At 36.4% G+C, this 15674-nt stretch overlaps 1 protein-coding gene across 4 annotated transcripts in view; it reads left to right on the top strand.

Annotated features, from left to right (window-relative positions):
* Nucleotides 1–15674, top strand: part of ICE1 (interactor of little elongation complex ELL subunit 1) — a 72602-nt gene that overhangs the window by 34428 nt on the left and 22500 nt on the right. For all 4 annotated transcript variants that reach the window (XR_008437545.1, XM_053980148.1, XM_053980235.1 and 1 more), the window contains 11 exons: nt 464–522; nt 2104–2139; nt 2587–2604; nt 3369–3480; nt 4537–4613; nt 9782–9819; nt 11674–11756; nt 12025–12064; nt 12152–12208; nt 13829–13918; nt 14001–14054. Coding sequence is in view for 3 of the 4 variants with exons in the window: in XM_053980148.1 (XP_053836123.1) it covers nt 464–522; nt 2104–2139; nt 2587–2604; nt 3369–3480; nt 4537–4613; nt 9782–9819; nt 11674–11756; nt 12025–12064; nt 12152–12208; nt 13829–13918; nt 14001–14054 (664 nt within the window). In the remaining variant the exon portion in view is untranslated. The remainder of the gene's footprint in view (nt 1–463; nt 523–2103; nt 2140–2586; nt 2605–3368; nt 3481–4536; nt 4614–9781; nt 9820–11673; nt 11757–12024; nt 12065–12151; nt 12209–13828; nt 13919–14000; nt 14055–15674) is intronic.

The raw sequence follows: 15674 nt of genomic DNA, 5'->3' as shown, positions 1-15674 counted from the left end.
GCAGTATAAGGCCTTAGAATTTACTTCCTTGAGAGCTCTTAAGCGAGTGTGTATTTTTATGGTATTATGCTTTGGGTAGTTTTTATTTTTCCTTTAAATGAGGAGAAGGTCCTGTTGAGCGTTCACAGGGCATACTTAGAATGAGTATGGATGAAAAACCGGAAAATCTGTAGACTCCGGTGAGCTAATGTTTATTGCTGATGTTCTGCCAAAGGTCAATTGGATTTTAACGGGAAAAATGATAGGGATTTAGTATAGAATCTACTGCAAATGCAAAGTTTGAAGAGCTTTTGTAGCAAGGCCTCACTTAAAGATGCTTACTTACTTGTGGAGGCTGCATTCTCTGCGTGAATGAAGACAGTTTTTTGTATTTTCTATAAAATTAACAATCGGATTAGGGGTTATTTACAGTACCGATTTTTGGGGTGTAAGTTCTTTACTGACTTGAGACTCTTCCTTACAGAATATGAATGAATATGTAGCTGCATTAATTGCACTGAAGCAAAAAATAATTGATGGAGAGTAAGTACAATTGCACACCGTTTTGTTTGTTTGTTTGGGTTTTATTGTTCTTAAGTACTTACAGCAATGCAGGAGATAGGATTTTTGGAATGTGGGTATTCCTTTATGCACTACACTAATGCTTCTCAAAATGAAAGTTCTTCACAAACACATCCTAAATCTAGACTGTAAGACTGATTTATTCTGTAAAACATCTGTGTATAATGACAATAAACAGGGCTGTTTTGTGTACCTATAATATTATTAGAAGTACAGGCAGAAGATATTGATTGAGTCTTTGAAGATATTGATTTATTTTAGGCAGAAGCAGATTTTTGATATTTATTTATATTTATTTTGTTCATTTAATTGTGCTCGCTTATTTAATTTTTCTGTGGTGAAGAATGTGGGAACTAAAAGTTGAATACAGATGTGAACTTTTCCAGCAGAATTTAGTCTGATCATTAAGTTCTGAAATTCTGTTGGGATTAAATATCAGATTATGAAAAGTGAAGCTGAACATTGTTCAGAACAGTATGATTATAAAATCCTTCTTACAGTTTGCTTTCTTTTCTGGACTTGCTTCCAATTCTTCTCAAAACCCATCAACATATTGTTTGGAATAATATATCAAGATACGTTATGTATACCTCCATGCTATGGCCTAATATCCATGCTATGTCTCCTAATTGTAGTGGTTTGTTTCTTATGTAGCCTTTCGTAGATACGTGTCAGTCTGGCTGTAGTGAATCTAAATGACAGTCCTGCATTCTATTTCCAGAGAGTATTTCAGCTAGCACACAACTGGGTCTCTTAACTAGGATCCTTTTTTCAAAGCTCCTTTTACTCTGTTGTGATTTCTTTTCTGACCTCTAAACTTTGTGTCCGTCTTCTTTCTGCCGTATATTTCTTGTGTAAATTGCCTCTTTTTTAACTAGTTGCAGCTCAGCCTTCCTTTTTTGCTTTACTGGATTGCTTTTAACTATTGCAATAGAAAATAATGCAGCCCTCTCTGGGTAACTCCCATGGTATTACTCTTTCTTGTCCATTCTTTTCTCTGTTCTTAAAAGTCATAACATTTGAGGAAAGAAAGGAGTAGCTTTTTTTGGTGCTGTCCCATGGCCCTCTTGCATCAGGGTAAGTGTTACCCTTTATGGCTGCTGGGAGAATAATATAAAGATTAAAGCCTTTTAGGGTCTTTCAAACTATTTCACTATTTCTCTGAGATGTGTGTTCTTTTTTAGGAAAATACCCTTTCAGGTTTGGAAACGTTATATATATGAATATATGAATATATATGTTCTAGTATATATATGTATATTATTTCCTTTGTCTAAGCAATACTTTTTTTTTAAAGCTGAAATTAGTTAATGACTACAACTTCATGTAGTTGCCAGTTGTGGTTTTTTTCTACTTAAAGCAGTTTGATTTGAGGTTTGAATGGCTTAATGAAATCAAAGGTTTATATTGACTACTATCAGAAAATGTAAACCAATCTTACACTTGCTCTATCTATAAAGCAAAAGGAAAGATACCCTATCATACGATTGTCAAAATTAGGTGAGAAAATGAGTAATGTCTGTTTTTTTTCTTTTCTTACAGTCGTTTGCTGACAGAGTATCAACAGAAATGCACTGATATCCTTTGGTTGTCTATTTGTGTTCTTACAGGATTAGTATACCTAAAACATTTATAAAAGGGCTTGAGGCTTTCTATTTAGGTTATGACATGATGTCTCTAATAAAGAACAAACTTGGTGGGTTTTGTAAAGAAAATAGGCCTTTGGAATTAAAGCTATCCACTTAAGATCTGCCTGTTTCTGGTATATGGTTTAAGGTGGTCTGTTTAAAATCTGAGTTATTGAGAATTACTCAATCTTTTTCATGTAACAGAAGAAGCTCTTCTTATTCACTTCAAATGTATTGAAATGCATGTATTAAACACTTAATTTGCAAGTCTTGGGGAGTTTTTCTTTCTGTGAGGAAGTCTTTACTGGATGTTTCTTTGCAAGTGGCAGTTGGGTTGAAATATACTTAAGGACATTTGATAAACTGTTTTTAATTTCTACCTTAACAAGAGATTACAGCTTCAATTTGCTGAACGGTAAGTTGGATTTATATTGTTTACTAAAGATGTATTACTATATTCTCTGTGTTGTGGTTAGTTTTAGGAGTCTGATGGTGTCATAGAAGTGGCCATGGGTCTAAGCTGCACTTTTAGTATGGTACTTTTACCATGCTTCTTAAGTCATAGTTAGCAAAGGTATGATGAGGAGAGAAATTTCTCCTTCCTCTACAGTACCTGTGTGGGATTCATTCCTGGCCCTGGGCTAGTGAGAGTCTTAAGTAACCAAGTGGAGGTATGAAGCTCATCTTTTGGTGGTGGTTAAATGTATGCCTGTTTGGGGTGTCCATATTTGTGTGAAAGATTTTGACTTAAGAGTTGTGTCTGTGTGTCTTTGCTTACTCTGTGATTATAGAGGAAGAAGCAGTGTATAATTTTTATGGACTCCAACCTGCCTGCTGAAAAGCACTGCATTTGGACTCTGCTCTTACTTTATAGCACTGTGTATGCAGAAACACTTATTACTGGCACTTCAGTGTAAGCAGCATAATTCTGTGGCACATGCCATCTGCTTGCTCTAGCTTTGGGTTCAGTGTAGTGTTTTTAAATCAGATCTTGGATTTTCTTTAAATAGGTGGAAAAATGAGAACGCTGAAACTCTTAAAGTTTTTAGGTATCCCTCACAGCATTTTTTTCCATAGAATAAAAGCAAAATACTCAGATACTTGATTGAAGAATCAGAATACTGAGTTTCAAAGCATCTGTGTTTTTGGCAACTTTTTTAATTGCATATCTAATTTCAGAGAGATCTCTGCTCTTCGTTGCCAAGTGGAGAAGATGTTACAGAAAATTCTGCCTCTGGAAAAATGCCAGGAAGAGTTGGGTTCCTTGAAGGCAGAGTTGGAAGAAAAAAAGGTGTGCTTGTTTAAATAACTTGCGCTTTTTCTGTTGAAGGAAATGCATATTCCTAATGCTCATCTTAATGAAGCTGATTTTAACGAGCTCTGTTCTTATTTCCAGCTCACTGGGACAGGTAACTGGTGAAATTAGGTGGAATTAATTAAATTACTTCACGTTTCAGAGAGGCAATAAGTTTAGGTTGTTGTAGTTCTTAAAATTTTTGATCAGATTTGGTTATTTCCTCATGAAGGAAGGAAGGAGAAACATTCAGACTCCTTTGGTTTTCTGCTCTGATCTTGTCAGATTATTGAATATAACTTGTACTAGTGAAAAGGTGCCAAGAAAGAGGGTCTGTGCAGAATAGTGTTGTGCTTCTGTTACCTTTTTGAACATATGATTTTACATCATTAGCTTCCAGAGTTTATTCCTAATTTCTCTCCCATCACTTCGCTGAGATTTAGTCTACAAGAAAGAAGGTTTAGATTGTTCAAATTACCTACATGTATGTAATTTCTAAATATTAATATAATTTAATATAAATATATTATTTATCATAATATAATTTAATTATATATAATTATATAGTTAATTATATAATTAATATAATACCCCACTTTCTTTCTTGTGGGTTTTTTATAATGGTATAAGAAAGATACTAACATTTGTCTTGTTGCTGTGCCTAGTTAGTGTTCTGTGTTAGAATGGTTTTATAATTTCTCTTCCCTCAGCAGGCATTAGTAGCTGATGTCCTGATGGCACATTTTCAGAAAAAATAGGATTATATGTATGGTGTATAATAGTTAAGCACTTGACTTCATCTTCAAGTTCCTATCCAGCTAGGTGTTGAAGGCATGTACTCAAAAGATAGACATAAAGAGATTCATGTGTTTGTTATAACTTTTGCATTTAAAGAAGGAAGATAGCCTGACTTTCCAACTTGCTTCTTTTCTTATTGAATATACTTACACTTTTTTGGCCAGGCACTGTTTTCATTAGAAGAGGTAAGGTGTCTGCCTTTTTTTTTTTTTTTCCCTCAGTATGACATATTTTAACTGTGCTTTCTTTCTTCAGAGTTCTCTCAAGATTTATCGGGAGAGTCAACTGGAATATGTTAAAATTAAAGAAGAAATATTAAACAGTGATGCTGTGTGAGTGATGCTTCATTTTTTCTCAACCTTTCTTTGTCTCTCTTACCTCTTCCAAACTTGATAGTGTACCTTATCTAGTTATGCTTTCCATTTCACTAAAATTTTTGTACTTATGGGTTCTTAGAACAAGGAGTTGATGGAAGAATGATCCTAAGTTTTGTAGCAAACTGTTTTGAGTGCAGTTACTTTATTTATTGTCTTGTCGTGAAGTGGCTTTATGTGTTTGTTTAATAGAAGTCTTTAAGAACAGGATGAAATTGAAAAAAGCTGTAGTTTCTCCAGTTCTAAGTGGTTCTTAGTTTCAGCTTTTTGTTATTGCCACCCATTTCAGTTTTGCTGTTAAGTCTCTGAGGCCAGTATAGAAATAATATTGCCAAAGTGGTCTGTACTAAAATCAGTCCTTAAAATAATTGTTTTAATGTAACAGCTCAGCAGTTCATAGTGAATTGTCTGCCATATTTGGAAATGAGCAGGGGGGATTTGGTGGCAAAAGTGCAAAAGTAATTTTTGCTGTCATAACACAGAGTATTCTGAAGCTGTGCCTTGGTAATTCCCAAAGTTTGTTTTTCCAGTAAGCAGTCAGTCAAAGGTTTCCTTGCCTGGAGCATATGTGTTTGTTAACTCTTACAGCTCTTGATGCATACGCTAATTAACTTGTCTAATTGCTCTTTAATCCTCTAATATTTTTAACCTTTAAATCACCTATATCAGGGAACTGTGACTTCTCAATATTGTGTGGGAAGGTAGTCATGCTCTCAAAAGAGAACCAGCTAATATATAGCAAGGTGTTGGTACTTGTGGTTATTTTTCTTCATGCGCATTACTTTGCATTTACAAAAACCAGTGATTGCTTTCTAGTGACTTGGAATTCTAAGACCCTTTTGATTCTGTAGTCAGCTTTTATTTCTGATGTGTTCTAGCACACGTCCCAGCTGGACTCCTGCTGGTGACTCCTTGCTTCCATGTAAGCTGGTTAACATTTTTAACTTTGGTGTTTCTAAGCTATTTTGGTGCTACCAGCAGGTCAAAGGAAGTGATTGGTTCCCTCTGCTCAGTACTGGTGAGGCCATGCCTTGAAGTACTGTGCCCAGTTCTGGGCTTTTCTGTACAGGAGACATGGGTATACTAGAGAGAGTCTAATGAAGGTCCACATAGATGATCAAGTGACTGAAGCATTTCTCAAAAGAAATACTGTAGTCTCTTTTCATGACTTCTGAAACATAGGGTTTTCACAAGCAGAGCAGCAAGCCATTATTACCCAAAAGACTGTATGAGGAGACTAGGATTGTTGTAATTTCTTCAGCCATTCTGCACTTCACATACAGACGTACTCAATGTACTGTGAGCTTAATGAAATATTCAGCACATCATCTTATCTAAGAGCAGCAGAGAGCAGCTACCCCCTTGCTAACTGCATCTTAAGAGGGAACTGAGCACTCTGATGTGCTGGTAGTTTATTGTGTCAGTATAGATATAATGTTTGTCCCTGTCTGTCACTCATATCTTCAAGGAGGAGCCAGGGAACTACAGGCCAGTCAGCCTCACTTTGATCCCTGGGAAGGTGATGGAGCAGATCATTCTTGAACTCATTTTCAGGCACATGAAGGACAAGAAGCTCTGGAATAGACAGCATGGCCTCGCCAAGGGGAAGTTGTGCTTCACTGACCTTATAAATTGGCATGTTTCCTAGATCAGGGGAGAGCAGTGGCTAGTGTCTGACAGGCCATCAAAAAGATCTCTGACACTGTTTCCCATAATAGCCTCATCATAGGTCATTAGGCTGGTGCTGTAGGGGCTAAATGGGCAGACGTGGATCAAAAACATGGCTGCACCATGAGTGTGGTGATGAACACTGTGCAAAGTCTAGTTGGAGACCAATAGATAATACTACCCTGGGGGGAGACGGAGAGGGCTGCGTAGTGAGTCTAGTCCACTTTAACATCTTGTTAGTGATCTGCATGATGGGGCAGAGCCTGCTGTCAGCAAGTTTGCCAATGACACAAGTGTGGCTGATGGGCCAGAGGGGCATGTTGTTATCCAGCACAAGCTTGACAGGCTGAAGAAATGAGCTGACAGAAACCTTGGGAAGTTCAGCAAGGAGAAGTATGAAGCCCAGCACCTGATGAGGAGCAATCACATACACCAGTATGTGCTGGGGGACAGCAGCTTGGGATGATCTCATGACGTGAGCCAACGATACACACTGGTGACAAAGAAGACTACCAGTATCTTAGTCTTCAGTGAGTTCTGCCAGGAAGCTGAGGGAGGTGCAACTTCTGCTCAGCACTTCTGATGCCAGCCCTGAAGTACTGTGTTAGTTCTGGACTTCTCAGTACAAGAGAGACATGGATATATGGGAGTGAGTTCAGCGAAGGACCATGAAGATGATTAAGGAATAGGAGCATCTCTCCACTGACAGAAGGCTGAGCAAACGGGACTGTTAAGTCTGGAGAAGACAAGACTCAGGGGTGGTATTATCAATGTCTATTAATACCTGAAGGGAGCGTGTGAAGAAAAGAGAACCAGGCTCACTTCCTTGGACCCCAGTGATAGGACAACAGGCAGTGGGAACAAGCTAAGACAAAGAAGGTCATATTTCCTCTGAACATCAGGAAACAATTTTGCTGTGAAAATGACTGAGTACTTCCATAGATTGCCCTGAGAGCTTGTGGCCTTACCATCCTTAGAAATACTCAGAAGCCATTTGGAAATGGTCCTGGGCAGTGAGCTGTAGGTGGCCCTGCTTGAGCAGTGTGGGTTGGACATGATAACTTCCAGAGGATTCTTGCCACCTCAACCTCAATTCTGTGATGCTGTAACTGTTGTGAAGCTGTAGCTGTTTTGTATATCTCTGATACTGAGGCCATTTTAAGCAGTAGGTCATATGAGTTCAGTAATTTGAAAGCTGGATTTATTCAGAAGCAGAGTAATAGTGAATTGTGCATAAAATTACTGTTAATCTACAGTACTACTATTAAAAAACTTAGGTGAGAAATTATCACTCATGTCCTTTGGTCCAGTCTGCCATTCAGAGCCAGTGTTAAAGTTAGCTTGCTCAGGACTGTCTAGTTGAGATCTGAATATTCTACAGGGATGGCAATTCCCACAGAGTACAACTTCTGTTAGCACAGCATTCTGTCAGCTGCAGTTGTGCATGTATCTTAAGGATCAGATAGGAACTTGAGTTGGGTAGCATAAGAGGAGTTCTGCCCAAATGCATCATCTGCAAACTGCTTTTTGTAAATTGCTAGATTTAACATCTACCTATTTTCTTCATGTAGTTGTGTGTTGATGAAATTATTATGGTACTACATATGTAAATGTAATTATTCCATTTATAAATATTATTGCAATTATAATGTTGGCACTTCATTTCTCTTTGTTTGTTCAGATTCTTAGTTATTTGTATCACAGTTCTTTTAATCTCAAGTTGAAAAGTACCTATGAGGATCATTGAGTCCAACACCCTTCTCCTTGCAGCACTACTTAAAACAAAGACTATCATTCAGGCGCTTCTGGAACTCTTGACAGGCTTGATGTCAACGATTGCTTCCCTGGGGAGCCTGAAGAACCTTTTCCTAATGTCCCATCTGAACTTCCACCAACACAGCTTCATAGCATTTCCTTCTGTCCTATCACTGCTCACCAGAGAGAGGAGATAAGCACCTTCTTCTCCACTGTCCCCTGTTGAGGAAGTTGTAAACTGTGATGAGATTACCCCTTAGCCTTCTCTTTCCTAATCTAAACAAGTCATGGTCTTCCAGCACAGGTTTCTGGGAGTCCCAGGGTTTGTCATTAGTGACAGATGTGAAGGAGGCGTTAAATAGCTCTGCTTTGCATTCCTATTTGTGATGTGACTAACCTAATCAAGCAATGGACTGATGTTATTTCTGATTCCATTTACTGTTAAGATATTTTGAAAAGCCCTTTTTGTGTCCTTCAGCGTACTGGTCAGCTTGAATTCTAATTGAGCTTTGGCTGCATGAGTCTTCTTCCTGCAATGGTAAACAGCATCTCTGTGGTCCTCTTGTGTCAACTTATCTTGCTTCCAATGTCCATGCATTGTATATGTAGTACTTCTGTACATTCACTTGAAGATAATACAGAGATACAGAGAAACAGGTTTCTTACCTCCTGTTTTCTAAAGGACAATTCCTCCCTCCCCTGCCTCCCCTTATTTTTTTCCATTAAGGTATTTTATGAGGAATTTTGCTGAAATTCTCACCTATGGCTTGACAGTCAAAGCCATCATGTAGGAAAGTAAGTATTAACCTCTTCAGTCTGAGAAGGCACAGAATCCTTGGTCTATTACTTTTTAGTATAAATACTATGACTAATGAACATGCAAAAGCTGGTCAATCATACCATTTATGAGTGGATTTTTGAATATATTCTGATTAAAACCTGAACATCCAGAAAGGCTTAGATGGTAAATCTCAATCTATTACACAGGTTTTAATATGGGGAATAGATGAACTGTGTTCTGCTTCATGAAAGTGATCATTGGTAGAATCATCTACTCACCACAACAGTTGATAAACAATTTCTGGGATATTGGAATTTAATAGAAGAAAATAATAGAAATGTTTACTTTTCTATTTATTTATTTTCCAGCTCTGTGTGTTTTACATATAAGGTAGGGTTGGAAATGTTGAAGTCAAAATTGTTCGGGATGCTTCTTGTTTTTTCCTTTGGTTTGACTTTAGTCTAAAGCATCTGGATGTTCTGAACAAAAAGCTGTGGGACATAAGTCATCCTGAGGGCTATTCCTGATTATCTCATTGCTTAGATATTATTCACTGTAAGCAAAGCTTGATCATTTTTAAGGAATAAAGCTAACCCGTCTGCATTACATCACAGAAACGCAAAAAACAGAAGCCAGTTTTCTGTGGTTGTATTTCTAATTCCAAGTTGTTGCTAAAGGTCTGTTTAGTGGATTGACTCTTAAAAGCAAACTTTGTCTCTGTAACAGATACAGCTGTTTGTGTGAGAATGTCAGCAACATGCCACTAATTTAATTTTTCAACTTCAGGGACTCATTGGTCTCACAGGTCCTGGGTATATGAGGTGTGTTTTCTTTGAATGGCTAGATTTTTTTTTTTTTCTGGCATTTCATGCAACATAGTTCTATTTTTAAAAATTATCTATTAATGTGTTCTTTTTAACAGGAGAAAGAAACTGGAAACTAAAGTGAAAAAACTTGAAGGTAACTTTCTACATTGAGTAGGACAACAGTACAGTAACATAATCTCTTTTTTCCTTTTCTGTCCAGAGGAATTGTGACTTTAACTTTGATGCTCAAGGAGCAAGGCAGGCCAGTACCATGTGGGGTGCTTAGTCTCTGATTTACATCAGCCCTCCTGCAGAATATTTTCTGTTGAGTGTCTTAGGCACATGATGTAGATGAAGTTGGAAGGGAACTTCTAGTCATGAAAACTTCAAAGGATGGAGTCTTACCAGCCTCTGTAGGCAACATGACGCAGTAACATGATTTTCCTTATAACTAGTTGGAAACTCCCACGTTTCAGTTTACACCTAATGTCTACCGTACATTAGTCTCGTTCCATCTTCTTGATGGAACAGTCTCATTCCATCTTGATATCTCCTTGTACAGGAAAGCTGTTCTTGTACTCTTTCTATGATTTGTTATGTTTTCCCCTCTGACTGATTAAGTCTAGTTCAACAAGACTATTTTCATAGGGCATGTGCTCCAGTGTTCTAATAATCCTGGTAGGATTCTTCATGTTTATGTTCATATTTAAGTATATAGTGTTCCTGATGCAGGTTTTCTGACTTTTAAATATTCTGGCACTTGTATTTTGGTGAGTTTGTTTGTTTGTTTGCTTGCTTTGTTTTTACATGGAGAAAAAGCATTGGCTTCATGGCACTGTGTTTTTCTTGCTTTGCGAGGATGGATATACGTAAGGCTTTTTGAGACTTCACTTGCTGTGTCATCAATTGTCAAGGCAGATATTTGCATTCATATCATCCATATTTTAGCTGTGCTTAGCTTACCATAGTTCAAAATACAGTGAACTGAGTGACATATCTTTGTGTTAGAAACCCCCTGAATCTTACTGTAAAGTACAGGTACAAGGTGTTTATTTTGATGAGAATTTTGGAGTTCCATTGCAGGACAGCCAGACTTTTTACACACTTACCTCCAAAATCTCAAATTCTGGCAGAACTAGAACAAAATACTGAGAGAGAGTATGTGTTAGGTCCAATTTCAGTGACTATTTTATCTGTTTTGTTTTTTCCTATGTTCATTAAGTATCTCCAACATTGTATCTTTTGTTAGTATGAAATTTTGCCATGTTTGTTTTATTGTTAGCCTACCACTCAAGGTTCCTTTTAAAAAAACTTTTATTTTAATATAAAATAAAATTTCTGATTTGATCAGCAGGAAGGTTCCATTTCTTTTCTTTCCTGTCCATATATGTCATCAAGCTGAACTTTCAGGAGTTCTCTCAGCTGACTCTCTTAACTGAGAATTTTCCTAGGAACCTTGCATTCAGCTCTCACCTACCCTGTACCCTCTATTTCCACCCATCTGCACTTTTGCCAAGTGTGTGTTAGACATCAAGAGATAAGGCCCTCTTCTCTATTAGTCTTGAGTGCTGTATGTATTTTCTAATGCAGCTGGCTGTGCTGTTTTCATCTTTGAACCAGAGCTCTTATTTAAATAAGAGAATAAAACATGTAAAAAACCATTGCAACTCAATGTTATGTCCTTTTTTCACTTGTTGTATGTTGTTCTACAGTACAATATCATTAGAATATGACCCACTCTTCATTCTTGCATATAACTGAGAAAACGAATAAATGTATTGCAGTGGTTCAAAACAGTAGTTATAGAGTAGAAGGCAACATACTTGTATGCATGAGATGTTGTCTGAATGAACCAAAATATAAGTTCAGTTGATTTGTATTTCACATTATCTGTTTTTTTCTGGTAATTTTATTTGCAAACTAGGGAATCACAACACCAGCACCGCTTAAATTAGTGGCCTCTTTACATTGTAGTTTCTACACTGAATTTTGGTTCTCTTTTTTGAAGATGCTGCAACAAAGCATACACAGGACTTCAGACAACTGAAAACTGAAAAGAAAAGGCTTGAAAAGGAGCTAAAAAAAGCACAAGTAAGGCTTTCCTTGTCTTTGGGTGAAATTTCTTTTAGTGTTTTTGGGGGAAAGAAAGAAGCTTTTAGAAGCATCTATTAGTAATAGACGCTGAAACAGTAAAATTACATTTTTGGGGGGATATTGAATAACTAAACATTAGCAATTCACCATAAGAGAGAAATTTTCCAGCTTAAGAAATGTTGATATAGATTTCATGCTCTTTAGGAGCTGATACTCTTAAGAAATATGTATGGCATAAAAATTCTGTACTTCTTAATCTTAACAGGGAAAACTCGATGGTGTCATTAAAGAGAAGTGCAGAAAATGTAAGTGCTTACCTTTGAATGCCTTCAATCTGTATATGGTGTTGTTCCATTTGAATATTTTCTTTCCACCTCTCCTCTTTTTAATAGTTAAACATGCAGAAACTCAGAGTTCAAGTGAAGATCTTGCAACAGATATAGACAAAGGTAAGACTTTTTGTGAGTCCATTCTCTGTGTGGAACCAATTGTTACGGATTTATTGCAGCTCTTCTGGAGTTGCAGTTTTGGAAACAGAGGATACTGCCAAAGTGCTATAAGAGCAGATGTGATTGATACAAGTAGATTACACTGATGAAGGACCAATCTAATAGATTACTATTTTCAGGTTTTCAGTAAGGAACATTCTTGATTCATAAAAATGATTAGTCTACCCTGTGCATATGTGAAGTCAGCTGATGTGCAATTATAAAACAAAATGCAAACACTGAAAAAAATGCTAACAATCCCTCTGAAGCTTACTGAAATCATAAAGCACCTAATAGGAGAGTAATCTGGAAAATTTCTATGTGAGACTTGGAAAATCAAGTGGAAATACAGGAGGTATGGCTGTATCTTATCTTATTGACTTTTTTGCTCTAGTGATCTAAAATATATGCTACAAATTACCTGAATCTAACTGTAATGGAGCAAACTCCTTGAAAGCTTCCTCTAAAGTACTGAGGCCAAACTTCAGGCAAATATATTTTTTGTATTTTTTGCAGTCTTTTAAAGTGCTGGTACTGCTTTTGAACTTTTTAGATATTCTGAAGGCTGTTTTGAGGCAAGAGAACTTCACTGTTCTATTTCTTGCTTTGCATTAGGTTTGTTGTAGAAATGAAATTTTTTGAAAAAGCCACACCTTGTCAGTTTGTGTGTGTCTTGGCATATTTTTTACTTTTGGATTGTACTGAATTAGTACAAAATTTAATACTTTGATTTTAATTAATGGCAAAATAGGAAAATTAATATCTGAGCATTAATTTGAGCTTCAAATAGCAGCAGGGATTTATTAGTAATGAGTAAATGTTAACGTTGTTATTAGCTGTTTAGCAAAATTTGGTAGGTTTTCCTCATATATCCTTTTTTAAAATATGCCTCTTCATAAAATAATAGTAGTTTGCTATGGCCTTTGACTTAGAGAATTTGCACAAAAACAGTCTCAGTTCCTGATTGTTGGATTTGATTATATTTTTGGCATAAGGAGATAAGGTGCTTCTGTATTTTACTGAGGTTTTGAGTTTTTCTTCCCTCTCCACCTCTCTTCTGTCTCTGAAACTAGGTTGCTTGACATCACCTAGCAGTGGTGCTGTTAGAACTGTCTCCTAGTGTTGTGGTCTGATAATTAATTCAGATACATGGTGCTATTACATGGTATAATTAAGATTAATTATTACTGAGTGAGCATAAATGTGATACATATCTTCAAAGAAGATTTTCTCCCAGGTTGATGTAACTTGATTTGTTTTAAAGAGCTGTTTAATTTCACTAATGCTACATTTGAATCTGCTTTACCATTTACTCTGGGGACTGTTATAACTTTTTTCAGTACTCCCTATAAAAAGGAAAAGCTAAAGCATTCTCCAGTTGTTCCTTTAGTCTACTATGGGGATATGGCCAGTACAGGATCTATTCCCTAAATGACATCTAGCATTTCTCTTTCACTGAAGCTTGTGCCTTGTCTTAATTTTTCTGTCGGTATTTTGTATTTTGTTATAGGCATGTCTGTGTTCTGAGTAAAATAAACACAAATACTTAGTTCAATTTTATCAATTTATTTATTTTAACAGGAAGAGTGAAGCTCTTATTAGAAGAACTCTGGATGTGCATTGACAGTGCAACAGGAAAAAGAGAGAATGAGAAAAATGATCCTGTCTTAGGTACAATGGCATGCAAAATCTTTAAATTTTCTGATGTTCTCTCTTTTTCTGACCAAAAGGCAATGTTGGTATTTTCTTTCAGCTTCTGTTTGGGATAAGAAATGGTCTAACAAAAGAAGGCTAACTGTTACAGAAGGTAGGTTCTGGTTGGGTAGTGACTGCATAACACTCTTTTGAAAGACTTAAATACTTTCCTTGGTGTTTGTCTGGTCAATTACATGTGTGATTAGAATCTGAATTATCTGAAAATAATTCAAATATTTGAATGAGTAAGTAAACTTGAACCATCTTCTGATAAAAAGCTATTGTAATTTGCTGTTGCAATCAAGAAATCAAATTCTTTTACTGTTTTTAAGTAGTCAAAACTCATCTCATGTTTAAAACATTATTATATCATTATCAACTCTGTGGTATATAATGTGAATGATGGTGCATATGGGCTCTTTTTAGTCTGAAACAATTATGTGGTAACATAGTTGAATTACAAAGTTTAAAAAGCTGTTACCTCCATTTTCTTCATTGTAATGAAATAATAAAAAGTAATCTGAGTAGTTATCCACATGCATATTCACAGCAAACTTTAACTGCTTTAACTTTACATAGCAGTTATTTTTTTTCTGCACTCAAGAGTAGTAGTTGCCTTAAAACTGCATTAATTTCTGTGTTGTGTCTGTAGAATGTTTTTATTGAGCTTTTTTGTTGTTTTTTTTTTTTTTTTCAGTTTCTCTACTACTTTGATTTTTCTGTAACTAAAGGTGTAGAGATATTGCCTGGGATAGGTACCCAGCAGCATTAAGAGCTTTGAAGATAAACTTTTCAAAGACCCTGTTAAATCTGAAAATTTGCTACTAGTGTAGACCCCAATGAATCTGCCTTCAGATGTGTTCCAATGGAATCCACTTAAGAGGGGCCAAAATATAAGGACCAGCTCATAAACCTGTTAGTCAGCCTTACTTCCATGAGTTTAATGCAGCAGATACATGGCTTCAGCTCCAAAACTGAGCTAGACACTTATGCCCTGCAATTCTGAATTTAATGTCTTGATCAAGGGTCAATCAAGTGACAAGAATAAGCACAAGAAACTAAAGAGTTCAAAATATATGTGATTTTAGGGGTGTCAGATTCTGGAGTAATCCCTTTGCCATCCACCAAAAGAGGAACTTTAGATTCCAGAAATTGTATCCCATCTTTCCTATTCGTATCTTCGCAAGGAAATGACAATACTTTCATAGAAGGAAGCAATTATCTGTAATCTTCTAGCTAGTCCTTCTTTCTGCCTACTTCAGTGTGGAGAAAAGTCTAAGCTTAGAATATGCTTTTGTTGGAATGGTTAGATTTCACAGAAATACATCTTTTGTCCTGTTACTGGTTTGGTTTTTTCCCTCTTCAAACCTAGAAGAGCCATCTTGTTATTCAGCCTCTTACAAAACTGGCCTTTACCTTGAATTCATAATAACAAAGTGCTTATGTTTACAGGTGCAATCTTCTAGAAAATAAGGGATCTTAATGAGTTTGCCTTGATTTCTGGTTCCATATTATAATAGTTTCAACCTAGAGAGCAGATCAGCTTGATGGTAGTATCTTTTCCAGAGAATGTCAGTTCATCTGCTGCCTGGATCTGGCCTTTCAGAAATGTACTTCTTATAACAGATTTCTTAGTATATTCAAATGTGCTGTAGAATACCCAAAGCTTTGCATTATGATCAGTGTCTTCTCTGTTCTGCTAAGGTTGATACTACTTTGAATGGTTTTCTTG

Source organism: Vidua macroura, chromosome 1 (assembly GCF_024509145.1).
Source record: "Vidua macroura isolate BioBank_ID:100142 chromosome 1, ASM2450914v1, whole genome shotgun sequence".
In the NCBI taxonomy this organism is placed as follows: Eukaryota; Metazoa; Chordata; class Aves; order Passeriformes; family Viduidae; genus Vidua; species Vidua macroura.
Note: the sequence above shows the minus strand (reverse complement) of the source record. Positions and strands in the feature narration are given on the sequence as shown.